The 18,438-nt window shown below is 43.4% G+C and overlaps 1 protein-coding gene across 1 annotated transcript in view; it reads left to right on the top strand.

The window, feature by feature from the left end:
• eif3ea (eukaryotic translation initiation factor 3, subunit E, a) overlaps positions 1–16,849 on the top strand; it is a 46,725-nt gene extending 29,876 nt beyond the window's left edge. Inside the window, exons 10-13 of the mRNA XM_010905497.4 lie at positions 8,537–8,646; positions 14,223–14,325; positions 14,984–15,118; positions 16,639–16,849. Of these exons, the coding sequence (XP_010903799.2) occupies positions 8,537–8,646; positions 14,223–14,325; positions 14,984–15,118; positions 16,639–16,674 (384 nt within the window). The 3' untranslated portion in view covers positions 16,675–16,849. The remainder of the gene's footprint in view (positions 1–8,536; positions 8,647–14,222; positions 14,326–14,983; positions 15,119–16,638) is intronic.
• The last annotated feature ends 1,589 nt before the right edge of the window (positions 16,850–18,438 follow it).

Genomic DNA, 18,438 nt, shown 5'->3' with positions numbered 1-18,438 from the left:
CACCAGGATGCACTATGGGAAGGATGCAAGCTGGCAGAGGCAGTGTGATGCTTTGGGCAGTATTCTGCTGGGAAAACTTGCACCCTGCCATTCATATGGATGTTTCTTTGACACATGCCACTTACCTGAGCGTTGTTGCCGACCTTGTGCACCCTTTCATGGCAACAGTATTCCCTGATGGCATTAACCTCTTTCAGCAGGATAATGCGCCCTGCCACAAAGGAAAAACGGTTCAGGAATGGTTTGAGGAACACAGAGTTCAAGGCATTCACTTGGCCTCCAAATTCACCAGATCTCAATCCAATTGCGCATCTGTGGGATATGCTGGACGAACAAGTCTGATCCATAGAGGCCCCACCTCGCAACTTACAGGACTTAAAGGATCTGCTGCTTATGTCTTGGTGTCAGATAGCAGAGTATGCCTTCAAAGGTCTAGTGAAGTCTATACCTCAATGGGTCAGGGATGTTTTGACGGCAAAATGGGGACCTACACAATATTAGGCGTGTGTTCATAATGTTATGGCTGATGGGTTTATGTCTACTGGCTGCCTGTTATCCAGACTTGGCCAATAAATAACTCTTCAAGCCCCCTCCCTGGCTCAGCAGTCACCAGTTCTACTTGTCGTCCGACTAAACTAGGCATGCCTTGTTTTTCTTTCTTGTTCCTTTGGCAATTCCAACATTTTTGTATATATAAGTAGCAATCTCTGTCATTTGGGTAACATGACAAGCTTGGTTATACAATAGGACTTTAATAAGTCACTGCAGACAAATTATTGGAGCCATTAACCCAGTTCAAAAATACAAATGTAAAACATTAACTTCAAGGGATAGTTCGATCTTGATTCTTATTTGGGGGAAATTCTTTTAACCCTGAGTTTGTTCGTGTAGGCCCGCATTCACCTATGTCCCAGCTAGGTCTGTTACGATTGACATTTTGGTTAATTGATTGTCGCTCAAATAATTGCAATTAACAGTTTGTCTATATGGTAAATGTTATACCACTATTATAGTGTAAGTCTAATGATATACAAATAATTGCAATTTAATTTGCTTTTGGTGGTAATAATATAGGCTTTATCAAAACCCCTTGGGCAGTAAAAGAGTTGGGGTTTCCATGATTCTCATCTTTTCACTTGACGAGAAAGTCCATTTCATCACCTATAGTTATTTTTTCAATGTAATTCACAAATGAAACTTTTTGTGCCATGAAATGAAATAGCTTTGTCAGGGAAAAGTTCATATTCAATCTCGCTGGAAATTACTCAATTCTTATGACTATTCCTAGAAAGTTAGTATATACTAGTAAGCCTATTACTGGCTAATAAGCTGTTAAAACGGCCGATGGCGAAAGCCATAGTTTATAGACGCTCTTTGTGGTGGAAGTAAACTTAATAAGAAACGTTAGTTTAACACAATGCTGAATGATGTCTAGCAACTAGTAAAACGTGTAGCGCCTTGGTGTAGTGGTTGAAGGTGGGAGACCAGAGTTCGAATCCAGTGAGGACGGTGATATTTAATAATTTTAATTGTGGGCCGCAATAAAACTATTCACGGTTATAGTGCAACTATTTCTTGTGGAATTTTGAAGTACGCATGTATTTTGGGTCAGGATAGATAAAAAGCTGGCTACAACATTCAGCAGCTACGTTATAGTAAGCCTCAAGTAAAACTGTTTACGGGTATACAGTATTGCGACTATTTGTAGTGGATTCCACGATTCTCCTGTCTTTTCACTTGACGTAAAGTCAGTTATCGTCACCTAGTGATGGCCATTCAAGGTTTCATTAACGTTATTTTAGCCGCAAGATATTGCTAGCAGCACAACAATATCACAATCCCAATAAAAGCCATAATTGAAATGTATAAGGCAAAATATAGTTAACAATCTAGTCTGTGAAACAACAGACAAGAATTACATTGGAATGGACATTAAATATAAAATGTACAGACTAGATTAAATATATTACCTTATATATTTCAATGATGGATTTTATTTTGAAAAATTATTTCTGAGTTAGCACTCCTAGCATAATATCCTGCTACTAGAAGAACGGTAATGAACCCTCGAATGGCCATCACTATTGTCACCTATATTGATAGATTCTCTATCAATGTCATTCATGAATGGCTAATGAGCTGTTCAAACAGCCAATGGCAAAAGCCATAGAGTTCATAGATGCTATTTGTGGTGAGAAATGTTACAGAATTATATAATGTCAAGAGGCTATACCGACACTTGGCAGATGTATATCTTGGTGGCGTGGTGGTTAAAGACACAGCCTTTAACGTGGGTGATCCGGGTTCAAATCTCGGGAGGGCAACCACAATCTACGCTTTTTATTGTGGGCCGGCTGAACTAGACTTGCCTGGTTTCTTTTTTTTATACTCCTACATCCAATAAACTCAGTTTTATGTGTTGATAAATATTCACTTTAATTTCTGTAGCAGAGTTATTTTTGTCTACCACACTGCTTCCTCCATATGCACGCTCGCTGTCTTGTCGCACAAATGGCCATTACGCTAATGTTTATGGGAACTAGACCCACTCTTTTTGCGGTAGTAGTTGTTAAAAACGTGTATTTCGGTTGACCAAATACTATTAGAATAATACCGCATGCTATTTGGATAGTCAACTCTTGTCCAGTGCACATCCCTACTGTCAAATGCTTAGACATCTAACTGATGATAAACTGACATAACGATTCTGGAATCAAAATATTATGCAAAAAGATTTCAAACTGACACTATGCAAACTATTTTCTGTAGCCACCAGTCAACACAAAGCAATCTACATAAAACATGTCTTTAATACAGAAAATTTCACTGAGTTACATACTAAAATATGGTTATGTTTTGGCCAGCTGACTACTAGCTCAGGAATTTGTTTCAAGGCTGAACTTAGTTGCCAGTCCCAGCTTTACAGCCACTGGGTTCTAATTTTGTTGCTTATCAGTGACCCGATCTGTGATTTTTCAACCGGTATACAGAACAACGGCTATGAGTTTAAAGAACAACTCTTATGGAGATGAATGTGCCTTCACATGTCCCCCCCCTTCCCACACCATGTGCATTACAGGTCATTTCTCCTTTTTAGACAACTATTTTTGTGTTGGAGCATTTGTCCTTTGTGTCGTGCTCTGAAGATTCCTTTTAAGCAAGGATTAAAGTTGGCCATTACTCCCAGTGTTCCCCTATGGCTTGTGCTGAAATGAGCACCATTGGGTATGATGCACGAGCGAACCTTTCCAACTTTCTCCCATAGACTTAATACATTGAAATCTTTTAATAACTTGGTCCAAATATATTACTTGATTGTAGTGTTGTATTGGGTCACTTGTGTGATACAGAGGTTCTCTGGGAAACCCTGTGACTCATAGGTCTGGACAGATTTTTATGATGGCCTGTAATTGTCCATCAGCCTGGTAGTTAACAGTAAAAGCTTTCTAAGCAAAGGTCTATGCAGAGGGGTTTAGACGCTCATTTAAGAGATGTCTGTCATGGACAGCCATTGGGAGCATTTATTTCCATTTCGGTTTGTAATGGGTTGAGGTGTACTACCCTTAAACTCTCAGCTAAATGCATCTGCTAAAAATAACATATGCACTTAACTACCTGCAAAGTTGAATTTCAGCTAGGCCATGTCCCCACAAACAACACAAGGCAATGTGAACAAACCAGCCATTTGTCAAAAGGTGTTGCTTACTCTGTGGACTGCCCATGCGAAATTATTCCAGAATGGGCTAATATCTGGCGAACTCCAACCCACCAACATTTGTAATAGACAGTGTTGAGGTTTACTGACGCTGATTGCCAGGATGCTTTAAGTTGACGGTCTCTGGATAGTAATCACGCAATACATTTTCATAATGATTCTTATCACAACTAGCTTGTTACTCGCCGTTATGTGTAGCTAGCAAGATGTATTGCTCTGGTGTATAACTCATGATCTATATATTATTGAGCAGGTAATGGATGTTTGAGATCTGCTGACAAAATCCAACATTTCTGGTAGCAAACTGAATTAATAGATGGCTAGCTGGTAGTGCTGTTACAGCTGACTCAGAAGCAAACTGCGTGTTAATTTGGGTCAAGCTGGCTTGAAATCCCCAGCCAACAGAATTTGCACAAGCTCTAGTATTTTTGCTTAGACGATGTTCGATGACCACTAACCAATGGCGAAGACGGGTCATTTAGGTCAAACTAAATATAGATTGTAGCTAGCTACTTAATGTCTAACTGTCTTCAGGTTGGGTATCTCAATTTCACATTGAACAAATGCAGATCTGTTTTACTAAAACATCGCCCCACAAAACCAAACGGTCGTATTTACTCCCTCTCTTAAATGGGATGCCCAAATTGATGAGGAAGCTTGAGGCCTTGATCTTGCAAATGGAATAAATAAGACCCAATCAAAACACTTTCTGAGTAAATGTGTTTACAATTGACTCCTGCCCAGAACAGCATATCATACCTCTCCTATCTCCAACTTGTCATGGCTCTCCTTTTAGTGGTGCCAAAAGTTCAATGACTTTCATCACACAATTACTTCTAATAGCACTGAAAAGAGAAATGTTTTATTAGTCACTGGTGTTTGTATGAAATTTAAGTGTAGTTTTGCATAACCCACTCTCCCTGAGAAAAGCTTGGTAGTTTGGGTCACGACCAGGGAACAGTTATTTGACATTGACCCTGGAGCAACTAGGGTTACCTACTTTGCTCAAAGGCAGGTAGACAGATTGTCCAATCTGTCTACCCGCCAACAGAAACAAGCACACACTGCACCATCTACCAGAAGGTTACCAACAAAATGAAGATTGGAGATTACCACATAAAGAATTGGATGGAATTGAAAGCTGCACCAGAGTACAGATTTGTTCTCCAAATACTGTGAGGTACAAGGGAAGCTCCTTTGGCGACAGTAAGATGGAATACGTGCGTAGAAGGTGGAAAGGTGAGGTGAAATGAGGCACTTACTTTTTTCCTACAGCGGCTGATTTGAAGATCTCCGGCTCCAAATATTTCGCTTGAAATTAATATGCATTGTTCAGCACCAAGATCAATAAAGCATTTAACTGAAAGATTAATCCTGGCAGCTACGAAAGGATCCAGTTGTTGTGTTAAAAAAGGGTTCACTTGCTAGACAAAAAGCAGTAGGAATGCAAGTGTTTCTAATTGTAACACAGCTCTCAAGGCACTCCCCTGGAAATCAGCATGGCCACTGTTATAGTGGCCTCTAAGTTTGAAATGAGTTTTCATGGCATAATTTTACTTAGTATGAGGATGAACAGTTGGACAAACTGTGGCCAAAGAATGTTTAAAGTTATGATTTCATTTTCTTTAAATCTCAAGCTAAATACCCTTTAAGGCTGGGATCCTTAATTTTAAAAATAACAGTGGTCTCTCCACCTGTGTTTTGGTTAAAAGCTGAAGAATGGGTCTGGGTGAAATGTAAATTCATAGAGCTATGAAAGCAAGGCCTGGGTATAAAATACAGTTTTGCGGGTATACCCTGTTTATTTGCATTTACACTCTTTTCAACCTAAGTAGAGCAAACTTTATTGAGGGTTCTGATATGAGAATTAAACTCATTAGAGATGTTGTGTTTTTCAAGAATCAATATGTATGCATCATATCATTTATATACAAACAAAGTGGATGTTGAAACTCAGTCCTAGCTTTAAGGGATAGCTAGTGGTCACTTTCAAGTTTACATGGCATACTGAAATACTTCAATAGTTTAATAGTTGAAAATGTCCATAGATGTGCAACTTGTGGTTTGTTTAATTTATCCTGAATATATGTCACTTTCACAAGCATGAGAAAATGAATAAGTAAACCGTCGTCTATGGCAAATTTCTTGGCGCTTTGATTGAATATGCCCAAGAGGTGGCTAATTTACTGACAAGCGGCTGGATAGGTTTTGGAGACCCTATCACTGGGCAGCAATCAGGTTTGGAGTCAGAGCAGGTGTGCTAATTGGTGCAGTGCTTGGGGTATGTTCTTCTGAAACCTGATCTCCCCATACTCATTCCTTGCATAGAAGGGTGTAATTGAGATTTCCCAAATGATTTGATAATTTGGACCTGCATAAAAATAAAAGGCTAAACTTGGGGCTATTTTGCTCTCTTTTTCATCTTTGCTTCTTGACGATAAACGAACAGAATGGAAAACATCTGGCCTGATCAAATGGCTCTTTTTGCAGAAGTAAATGTTTATAAATCATGTCAGTGGTTTACTGAAGGTCCCATTTTATCCTAATCTTTTCTCAAACTAATATAAAGAGCCTGCAGCTCCCCAAGTCAGCATCATAACAAATCAGGTCCCTATACTCATTTGTGCTCTCTTATTTTTTCATTAATACTTCCTGCTCCCCCAAACGTGTGCTCTGACAGAGCACCCAACACATGGCCTCCAAAAATAAGATATGTCCTTTTTAAAATGCTTCGGGTGGTTCTCGTTAAGTCACAGCCTGTACCACCAGCAGTATTAGGACTCATCCCATTTCAGCAAAGACATGACACATTCTCAATCACCAAGCTCGTTAAACACTTGCATACTTTTAAAGAACCCACGGTTGGCCTTGACCTCCCTGCCATGGGTCTTGTTTACAGAGGGACTGCACTTGGTCGGGGCAGACATTGCTCCCCGCCTCTTGCTTGGGTCAGTGCCGTTTCTCCTTAAGGTGTTTTAGCCACGTTGCATCAGGGGCCGTTATCCTTTTTGTCTCAGTAGAGCAGGCCCCAGCACACACAAAGGCCTTAATCGGAGCGTGCCCTGTTCACACGCCTGTCTGTTGAGGTGAGCGCCGGTGTTGCACCTTAGTGTGTTACGTGTGAGAATCTTCACCAAATGGTCTCATTTCAAAACAAGGCCAAGGGGGAAGGGCACAAAACTAAAACATCCATCAAGAGTTGAAAGGATATTCTGTATAATGTCAGCGATGGCCCAGAGGTAAGAAGATATTCCATCAGGGGTTAGCCTTGGTCTCGACGAGCATGTGTAATGCATCGGCTTGGATTTATTGGAGAGAACAAAAGAGCCGCGTCACTCTAAACTGTTAGGCACTTATTCATTGGTTTCTTACACGGTCTCATATCAGTATTGTTTTTGTACTTCACTGTCTTCCCTGCACTCATCACGGCGACTGGCAATTGATTTGGAAGGTAAAGTGGGTATCCAGACATTTGAATTCCTCCTTGAAATGGGTATGTGCCTGTTGAATGTTTCTTCTTGCAGGTGTTTTTCACCCCTCCCCTGTGCTAGCTCGGATCACTGTCAGATGTTAGCGATGTTTGCTAGGCAAAAAAAGGGTAGGAAAACCACCTACTTGGGCTTTAGCTCCTCACATGCATGAGGCCACTTCAGGCCCTTTTCAAAACTTGTTTGAGGACATAGGGCCCTGAGTCCCAGATGACCGTGATTAGTGCACTTAGCTGTTGGAAGTTTATCATGCCTAGATAAGCGTTGTCATAGTCCAAATGTGGAGTTGCCTGATAGCGCCATGTAATTGGGATTCCTTCAAGTGGAACCCGAAGGAGATAGCAGCTCTCTAAGCAAACAAAGATTTGGGAGAACTTTTTGAAGACAGAGGCCTTGTGAGCTGAACCGTGACTGAAAATACTGTAGGAACGCCGTAATAACCACAAAGGAATGTAAGCGTTCTTGACATGACGTTGAAGTGGGGTCATGAGCACTTACCGTAGAACTCTCTCACTGCGATTTTATGGCGGTTGCATCTTAATTTGCCTGTAGCCCCTGTCAAGTGTGTGGAATGGCTGGCTGCAGGTGAGAAATGTGGGCAAGCCTGGTCCATGGTTTCTAATGTTGAGCATATGGTGTTCTTTTCTCCCTGGTGAGGTCGTAGAACCCTTTGAGAGTATGGTGGTGTGTAAATTGGTTGCTCATGCGCAACACAATTGACCTTCTAACACTGGGGCCAGATGAGTGGTGATAAGTCACAGCCACCATGGTCAGTCGATTGGCCGGCTACATTCTAGCCTTTCGTTTCATGTGGCGACAGTGGATTTCAAAGATCTGTGGTACGTTTGGATCACCCCAAGTAGCTCCTACCTACTTTTCTTTCCCTCCCCTTTCTACTTAAAGGCTTTTGCCAAAGTAAACTGCCCATGTAACTTAAATGTAGCTAGAGCAAGACCCCATCCCCCTTTAGTCCGCATGTTTAGCAAGAAAGATTTATCCTGCTCTGTTTTCATTTGACTTGGTTTGCAGTGAATTGAGTTTTCCCACAATTGAATCAGGGCTTCAATCTCATAACGACAGCAAGTGGGGGGAACCTGTTGCTGCTGCACTCTTATGCCTCTCCAAGACCACTCAGACAGAAAGGCCAATCTCGATTGCAGTAATGAGTTTCCAGAAAGCTCCACACTCTGTCCTTGTTTAACTGCTTTATCTTTCCAAAAACCTCCCGTGAATATGTATAATTTTTTTTGTCATTGTTGCTTGTCTTAGAAATGAGTGTATGCATATTAAGTGCTAGGTGTCATATTTGTTCAAGATGTTCTCTCTCTTCCAGGTGCTTGTAAATGACTTCTTCCTGGTGGCTTGCCTGGAGGACTTTATCGAGAACGCCCGCCTGTTCATCTTCGAGACTTTCTGCAGAATCCACCAGTGCATCAGCATCAGGTGAGACAGAGAAATAAGGCCCTCTGAACTTGGCCAGACAAAGGGCCTTTGACCTCTCCATCCAGGCACTTGACAGGCGGCACTGCAGTGGCCAGCCCCGCCCGCTTATTAGTCTTTATTGCTCCCTTCACCCGGTCAAATACTCTCCCATCTCCGTCTAAACATCTTAGGGATTAGGCATTGGGTGCTTTAACCGCTTTCAGGTCTCCACTGGTTGTTCTGCTCACTAAACTTTAAAGACCACACCTGTCTAAGAGACCCAAATCAGGGACATGTTTCTCCCTGGAAGAGGTCAGTGTTTGGATGGGCTTCGATGGCTTTAGAGGTTGCCAGCTGCCGCAGGGGGTGAGGGGAATGGCACATCGTCACTCCCCTTCAGGTCGTCCCGGGTCGGGATGGCTTGAGGCAGGGGTTCAGGGTTCGCTTCTCAGCTTCCTCCCTAAGTCTTATTACATCCACTAACACAAAACTTGCTTTGGATATTCACCAAAACCAAGACATTTAGTCAATGCTAATTACGGTGAGCATTGGGGAAAGGGGGGCGGGGGTTAAACTGTAATTGCAGGGAATTAGGAAGGATTATAGAATTGGCTGCCTCTCGTGCATCAGTTCTAGGAAATAAAATGTATTAAGATGAGGCACATCTAGGGCTAAGGCTAGCATTAGCCTTCGTTTTACTGCAGACTTGGCTCTAGTCAGATGGCTATTACATTAACAGGTGATGTTTAGTGTACCGTGAACATTTGGAAAATGCATTTCGCTTTACTGCAGTACAGCAAAAAGGGCTCTTTTCAACTTTGAATGGAATATTTGGAGTACGGCATTGTGAACACTGACTCAAAAGAGCAAGCAAATTACTACTTTTGATAGGAATTATTTCACAGATTTTTGCACAGAGCTGTGGAGGTCTGTAGTCAAGGTTGAACCGTGGAACACGATCGCTCTCTGTCGAAATCTCCAGTTGCAGATTGTCTGGAATTGATTAGTAGTCCCGGCTTTTACTTTTTTCTTGGCAGACTTGCTGCAATTGGATCCATTTACTTGTTAAAGACCACAAAGGTTAGTGGCAACACTGAAATAGGAAGTTGAATTGTGATTTTTCTTCTTTTTACTCCCCCTCGTGTTTGTCGGTCTGTTAGCTGAGATCGTGGAGGACAAGCTACACGCACACGGTGGCACTCGGCATTGTCAGGGATTTCTGTATTTCTGTAAACCGTCGGGATGACGCTGGACAGAACGTGTCGTCCATTCTTGACAAACGCTCAAATTCCATGTCATTAGTCTGCTACCCTTGAAGCTCCCTGCATCCAAGCAAATCAATTTGATGCCTGTTTTTAATGAGGACATTTTTACAGCTGTTGGCTATGAAGGTTTCGCAGATATTTTGCTTGCTTTTTTGCCCACGGCATAGGACGAAAGTAGTTCAGAAGTGCGGGTAATTGAGTTACTTTATGCAGAAAGGCTCATGAAAACAAAAAAAACAGAGGCAGTAAAAATGAGACTCCACGATTTGAGCTTTGCAGTCCATAATTGCATCCACATATGCGTTTGTCTACCCTAGGCTTACGGAATTTTCCTGGGCATGTTTTTCAGTTTTGAGTTTTTAATTCTTTGGATTCACAAATCTTTTCCCATCACCACCACTTTCCCCCAACACTTAGGTTCCCCCGATAGTTTGAATAGTATTGTTATGTCCTTGAATGTAAAAATGTAACGTCTTTCCACTTGTTTACAGAGGCATTTGAGAGACATGGCAATCATTTAGCTTGCCCCAAATAAATTGACTTTACCCTACCATGTTGAAAAGTGAGGAGGGTCACTCACAATGGCTGTGGATCTGTTCACACTGTCATATGGTAGTATTTAACAAGGCCTTCAACTTGTTCCGGGCCGTGTTAAGAAGGGGGCACTTCTGTTAGTTTTTCAACTCTAACCCGGTCATCCTGACCCCTCTCCCAGATCACCGGGGTGGTTGTCCCCCTCAGTCTGAAATTGAACTCTGAGGAGGCAGAGTGAGGGGGTTGAAGTGAAAACACTATCTCACTCTCTAGGACCTGGGCTACAACAGCTGTGTAAAACAAAACCAGTCAGGAAGGCTGTCTAGTTGGGACATGTGAATAGCTTAGCTTTTAGGTCTGTCTGCCCCCCCCCCCCACACTCTCTTTCCTTCCTCATCTCCTGAACTTCCAGGTCAGGATCAAAGTTAAAACTCGGTCCATAAAGGGGCAGATGAAGCAAAGTCTATTGTAAAGGCTACACCCGAATGCTCTTCACCAGGAAAGCATTGCCAGATTTTCCTTCAGGAATTAGATTAGAGGAGGTTGTTACTCCTGATGTTGTCCCGAGTGCAGGAAAGGGGGCTGCCTTGGGGGCATTTCAGGGCGCTCTGGTACACTTGGGAGATGGTGTTCTGGGGCGAGCTGTCGTTGAGGCCAACTCCCCCCATGACCAAGCGGGCTTATGTTTGTTTTGATCTCTGATTTGACTGGTCTTGACTGACGTGCACCCTCTAGTTGATCCACTTGCCAAACAAATACCTCTGCGGCAATCACAAATCTCCTGGGTTTAATGTTGAAACCGGAAAAATTTTGCGGATCATTTAATTCCAATGCAAGGAGCTTACTGATGACTCTTAGGTCTCCAAGAGAATGTCATACACTAAGAGCATTTGTCCTCACCAACAATGAATTGACAGTTTTTCTATGCTGTTTTCACACTTGCTGAAAAAAGTGGATAAAAGGTTTGATACTGCCTGCTACCGCTCAACTTTGTTCAACCCCGTTTCAGTTTTCTATTAATGAATTGACTTCATCTATGAAGTATATGGTTCCCCTTTTATGCTCGATGAACACACATTTTAAACCTACTCTAAAGAACTGTTTCCAGTCCATGTTCTCTGAAGCATTGACTGTATTCCTGACACAGACACGCGCTTCCCGTCAAGGTCCAACACTGCGATTGAACATGCTCATCCGGTCGCTGAGATCGACAAGAGCAATTTCATATCGTTTTCCCCGGTGTGTAAGCCCACTCCGCTGTACAGGCGAGGCACCGGGAGGGGTGAGCAGGTCATTTAGTCATTTGGGTGTGGGGATTTGGCCGTTAATCAATCCTTAACTGGTGTTTCTCTCTCGGCCTTCACCTCCTCCATCGCCGCTGTGGTGAGTGGTGATGGATCCTCATGCTCTGTTACTTGGCAGACCGCGAGGCCGTGTGCCTCTTATATGCTGAGGTAATCCTGTTTATTTGTTGTTGGGCTTCTTCTTTTTTTTAATGCCTCTTCCAGACACTGATGTCATCCCAACCCCTTCCGTTACGTGGTTTTTCAACGTTTTTCAGAAACGACGACCAGTTATGGTCAGGGAGCAGAGAGAATGTGTTTTTCGCTGTCTGGGGGCCTTGAGGTAAGGCAAACATTATCCCAAATGAGGTTATTTCCAAATGCACATTTACGAGGAAGAAAGACTTTTTGAAGAAGTCAGCGTTTGGGAAGCGACAGGCGAAAATGGGCCCACTGTTGTGGGCTGAGTCTGACCCCATAGCGTGAGAGGTGGTTTTGGTCGACGAGGGTCTGGCTTTCTCACCGATTGCTCTATCCCATCGCCGAGGTGAAGTAACTTGATAAATGGAGCAGGAAATGATAATTAGTGGGGTGAAATGTTTTTATGCAGGCCTCATAACCCCAAGGTTTACACGCGTGCGTGCACACACACACACACACACACACACACACACACGTATCTATATTGGCCAACTGGTCCAGTAATGAGGGTTGTTGAAAGCGCAGTGTGTGAGGTGGCTGGGATGTGAATGAACTGGCTGTATTTGTAGTGGTGGTATGTATGGAAGACAAGGTGGGGATATTTATAGACCCCTTATTTGAAACGGGGTCTGGGGGGTGGCAGGAAACGTGAGTGGGTGGAAAAAAAGATGGTGGTGGTGGTGGTGGTGGTGGTGGTGGTAGTAGTAGTAGTAAGAGCAAGGGGGTTTGGTTATTTTCAAAGCCGCGAGGGACGCCAGCTGCACTGGAAAAGGCTTTGGATCAAAGGAGCTCCCCCAGCCCGCCGCCTCCTCCTTCGGTGACACATCCCCATCCCTCCATCAAAGAGCACCCCGGCGGCAGCAACCTGGCTTTCATTTGGGGACAGTAGCTTGTCCTGCTTGGCCCTCTTGTTTGGCTGGTCCCCTGGGCCAGGTGGCGGGAGTGTGTCCAGGAGAAGATGTCAAAAAGAGAAGTGACTGACCGGCGGGGGAGGCCGGGCTCACGCTGGTTCCTAATTGAGTCGGCCCTGTGTAGTCACTAAATCTATCGTTCTCCTTCACAGAAGGCCCTTTGCTCTGGGTCCTTGAGCAGCTTCATTAGCGTTGAAACCCATGGGCCTTTTAGCCTCAGTGTGATGTAACCTATCACATTGTGTCGCTAATGGGGATTCGTGGCGTCGTCAGACCATGTCTTTTGAAGAGATTGTCATCAATAATCCCTTCACTGTTTGTGATCCATGCTATTTCACCTGTGGAGGTGTTGAGTTGTTTTCTACTTCTGTACATTACCTCCTGGTAAAGGTCTTCATTGGATCTGTCCAGAACTAAAGCCAAACTGTATCCTTGAAATTCCTAACACCCATGAGATCCGTCACTTTCTGTAATTTCACTAGCCAATCCGAGTGAAATTCGAGGTTGGCCATATCTGGTCTGAAAGTATGCCTTTGATAAAGGTTAATCAGATCTAAATTGTGTTGGACATATCAGACTGAAAATGGATGTTCTATTCCAATTTTTTTTAACATCAACTTTTCACATGCCTTTTGTGATCGTTCGGCCGGTGAAATACATGGTTTATGCTATGCCATTGTCTCTCATTTAAAATATTGAGACCAGTGGCTACTTGAATTCAAAAAAATTGCCAATTGAAACAGTATTACATGTTTCATAGAAGTGCCAACCTGAGAAGACATGCTGAGAAAATTAAAGCTCAAATAGCATGCCCTTAACTAAAGTGCAAAGCGTAGCAAAAGTGAATTCAAATATTTTTTTCATATGATATCAATTCAGGTACTGTCAGTACATCACATTATCGCCCTGATCAGTGATCCATGACCACCATGGTTGATCCAACTTGGGACATAAATGTCAACTACATAATGTTGTATCCGGCTCTGTAAGGTAAACAATCGGATTTTGGATGTACCAGTGATGATATCTACCTGCTGGGGTGCTTTAACGCTAAACGAGGTCCCCTAAAAGCACTGAAATATTTCTCACTGTACAGAAGGTGGCACACCTCCCAAGACAGTCAATTACTTTTTTTTCCCTCACCCCAATTTTGAAAAGGCACTTTTTTTGGGGGGCTTAAGTGTGAGGTTTTAGTCTAAAGTTGGGGTTAAGCTTAATCAGGTTTAGGGTTAGGCATTAGGGTTCATTTTTGGCATAAAATGTTAGGTTAGGGTTTGGAAAAGTTGGATTTTCACTAAAGCCCCATTTTGATGGTAAGGTCTTAGCTGCTAACGTTCTTAGAGCACATGAATGTGTTACTGCCCTTCTCCTGGAAAACTCTCAACTCTCCTTTTGCTCCTCAGCATGCTGGCAGACAAGCTGAACATGACGCCCGAGGAGGCCGAGAGATGGATCGTCAACCTTATCCGCAACGCCCGACTGGATGCCAAGATAGACTCTAAACTGGTAGGACTGATGCCCCATCTGCCTGCAGCATCAATCAATGGCCTAAGCTCCCACTGCATTGATTGATTTAGTATCATTCTTGTCATTTCCTAATCTGGAAATAAAAATGTTCAGTCTACCATTAGATGAGGTACTTGTACCGAGCCGTTGAGTGACTGACACAAGGGTACTTTGGTAATCTTATGCCAGTAATTGGTTGCCGGTTTGAATCCCAGTGCCAACAAGGTTAGAAAAATGTGCCCTTGGGCAAGACGCTTAACGTGAAATGCTTTTGTTAGGCGCTCCGGATGAGAACGCTTGCTACCGTGACGGCAATGTGAAGCGTAAACACGCTGTTGACTAAACACCGTGTTGAGCAACCACAATACCTTTGTCCTTTTAAGGTCCCTTGTTCTCATCTGGTCCGCTCTACATTGGGTCTTGCAGGTTTTGGCATTTCCCGTCATTGCACAGAGTTCTCTGTAATCAGCAAATCATAGCCTCGCCGCTGCCCCTGGAATGACATAGAATTACCTAGACATGCACTGACATTTACATAAATGTGGCATGAGAGGTTGGCATTTTTGGTGAAGTGATGTTTCCATGAGACCCGATGCTATTGGCTCTCCACGTCGTGTGGTCAGGCCTAACTCTGCCCCCCCCAACCGTTCTTTTCCAGGGTCACGTTGTGATGGGGAACAACGCCGTTTCGCCGTACCAGCAGGTGATCGAGAAGACCAAGAGCTTGTCTTTCAGGAGCCAGATGCTGGCCATGAACATTGAGAAGAAGATGGCCCATGCCAACCGGAACGAGGTGAGCCAGTTCTCCCATCAACGCCCCCCCCCCCACCTGTCCATTTGCGAATGACTTAGAACAACCATCCTTTCTCCCAACCAATCAGCTCTAACGCGATCGGTGTAGTTCAAAGCAGTTCAAAGCCCTTTTCGTAATCATCGTGAAGAATGCAGATTAAGTACCATCGGCAGTCACAGCAAAATATAAAGCTGCCCTTTACACGGCATTGGCCAGTAAGAGCAAGTTTTAACTGAGCTAGCTGATGCTTTCATCATCCCATTGATCTTCAAAGGGCTAATGACAAGGTAGATGTCAACGCCGCCGTAAAACTGGGCCGGAGCCCTCTGACTCAGTGGTCGCTGGCGTGAATAAGGTGCGTTCTCACACCCAGCGTCACCGGGCGTTACTCAACCTGCCGAGTTCCCTGCACTTAAGCGCAGGTCCCTGCAGATGTTTGGCTCGGGGTCCAAACTTCAGCCTGTGTTTTTGATCTCAACTGCGTGTCTGAGTGAGCGGTATGTCGTTGACAGTGATCACACGCATCCCAGAGCCCCACACACGTGCACACAAGCAGTGATCCTTCAAGAGAGGACAAAAAAAAGTCAAGCAGATTCTTACTCTTTTTAAATGTGTCATTCTACCGCTGGCCCTTACTCACGTGCCCGCATGCCTGGGCCAAGGCTGCGGTGTTACGACGTGGGCTTTTAAAAGTCTTCTTTTTAACTGTGCCGTTTCGAGTAGGTATCTTTTGATGTATTCAATTACCTCTCCCCCGTCCCTATTGTTTGAATATCTGCTGGAGGAGAGCTGCTATAATTCTGTCCAGTAAAAGCATAGAGGCCCCTCATTAAGATATTTCTGTAATTAGACCAGAGAGGCTGGAGACAACTCATTGAGTGTGCCGTTACATTCTCCCTGTCCTCAGGGCTACAAATCACTTCCATCTAATAGGGTTACTGGCCATCTGGATGGGCTGTGGGGGGGGGCATCATGCACGGGCACACGCTTGCTTAAATCTACAAGTCACTTGGATTTTTTTCTTTGCGAGGTCGTCTGATTGACGTCTTTAATCCGGGAACGGTTTTTGAATAAATCTACGGACATGTACATTAAATTAATGACATACCCGTTCGATCTGTAAGGACTGGAATTTCTGAGATTTGTAAGTTTAGTTTGACTGTCGTCCCCCATCCCAACACCGAGTATATGCTTGTAGTACTGTGTTTGTAAACAAAGCTAATGTAAGCAAATGCTGCAGCCTCATCGTTTAAAGTCTATTTTGATATCCTCGATTCTCAAGGCATTGATTTCATAGCGGCCTCCGAATATCCGGTTAGTTAAATTCTCTCCAGACCCCCATCCTTTAGCTTTTAAATGTTTTTATTTATTTTTTACCAGAACACAGCTTTGTTGTGCATGAAGGATCCCAGTTTTAAACTCCTGAAATAAGACACTGCTTGTGTTGACCTTTGTGGCTGTCACCTGGTAGTCTAACCTCTCCTCTCTCTTCTGACACCTTTTTTTTTTTCTCTTTCCAGACACCCAACTGGGCAGGTCAGGAGACAGGCTTTTAGGGAGTGGGTGCCAAGAGAGACGGACGTTTTCATTCCCGTTTCGACAGCGCATTCCCACACAGCAGCAGCATCCTGTTTTCTTTCTTTCCTGCTCGTCCCACAAAGAGCAGATAGGATTTGTCTTACATTCGTTTCAAGTCATCAGTTATTCAATAAAAACGATGTACAAAAACAATTTTCACCCATGATTGCTTTATTTCTGGACATTACCAGTGGCGGTTGAGGCTTAAGTGGTCTGACTTTTTTTGCATTGGTAATACTTGATGAAGTTTTAATGTGCGTATTGAGTCACTAAGCTGGACAGTTAAAGACTGTTTTGTGTGATGCGGCTCATGTATGCGCAGTAATGATGAATGACTGTTTAGTCTCAGGTTTTATGGTGTTTTAGTGGCTCGGTTCACCGTGGCAAACACACAGGAGGAGAAGGAGGAGGAGGTGGCAGCCGGAGGTGATCTACAGTTAACAGTGGTCATATTTTCTGCCAGTCATCTTTCCTATTCAGGACACAAGGGCCTCATAAACCACCATTAGCCAGACTCAATCATTTTAATGTCTCTTTCCCTTTATCCAAAGCTCCACTTCCAGTGTTCTTGACTTGTTTTAACCTTTAGCCTTTCAACATCACCATGATCTAGACAGGTATATGGTTTCAAAGCCAACAACTTTAGTGTGGACATAAGAGCTTAAAAATGTGTAGCATTGTACAAATTAGAATTAATAAGATGTGAATTGCAGGGTGAGTAATAAATTGATGGGACCAATTTCATGAGGAACCCTTCACCAGGAACCACTACTGGCTGGAATGATTTGGCAACTTATTTCCTTATCGGTTCGAAGTTGACCAGGTACTTGTGGGTGTCTGGGGTGTGTCCTCGGAGTGACAAATGCATAGGCCGCTAGGTCTCTGGAGAGAACAGGAGAGGTGCTGCCAGGGCCTTCGGCACCATGCCAGATGAGACGGAACTCTGACGTCACCTCGGACCAGGGCCGGCAGTGGGATATAATGATTGGTTTACCGGTCTACCACCATGACACACAAAAAGGAAAAAGTTCTAGCTCTTAATGATCACATTCACCTTAGCAGTGTACTCCCGTGTTGTTTTAGTAGGATGTCCAGACCAATACCAGACTTGAGGCTGACAGCCTTACTGACCACGCAGTCTGTCACTGCTCTCCGAATAAAGAGGCAAGAGGTCACTATCGGTTTTGGTCAGGATATGTCCATGGTTCTTTTATGCATATTGTCCAAGATTTTCCCACCAGAAAAGGTCTGCAAGCAGTCCCAGTAGGGAAATGGAAAACTTGCATTGTGTTTTCTTTTTTTTTATTGCTTGAGGTTAGAGAGCTCTCCCTCTTCTGTCTTGTATAAAACCAGTGTCAACAAAATGTGTAAAATAAAATGTAATGTCATTGAAGGTCTCTGGTTTTCTGTGTGGTGGCAGTGCTATATAAAGGGCAACTCCTAATCCTTCCATTGTCTGGAATAGATCATACTATTTCCAGCTCGGTTCCATGGCTTTGCAATGTGTTTTTATAACCCAAGGTTGATATTTGTGAGCACAAATGTTATAATGGGTTTATCACTACAATAACATGCCTTTACTATACTCATAAAACATTAATTACAGAATTAATTAATGACCAGACTGAACTGACCTTCTGAAAGTTAATCTCAAATGTGTAGGTATTTTACGTGAGGGCAAGGTAGTGAGCTATCCTATGGGGTATGTAACCAATTAATTTCACCAATGTAACTTCTGCGCT

Source organism: Esox lucius, chromosome 20, assembly GCF_011004845.1.
Source record: "Esox lucius isolate fEsoLuc1 chromosome 20, fEsoLuc1.pri, whole genome shotgun sequence".
Taxonomy (NCBI): Eukaryota; Metazoa; Chordata; class Actinopteri; order Esociformes; family Esocidae; genus Esox; species Esox lucius.
The sequence above is the reverse complement of the archived record's forward strand: the minus strand, read 5'-3'. Positions and strand labels throughout refer to the sequence as shown.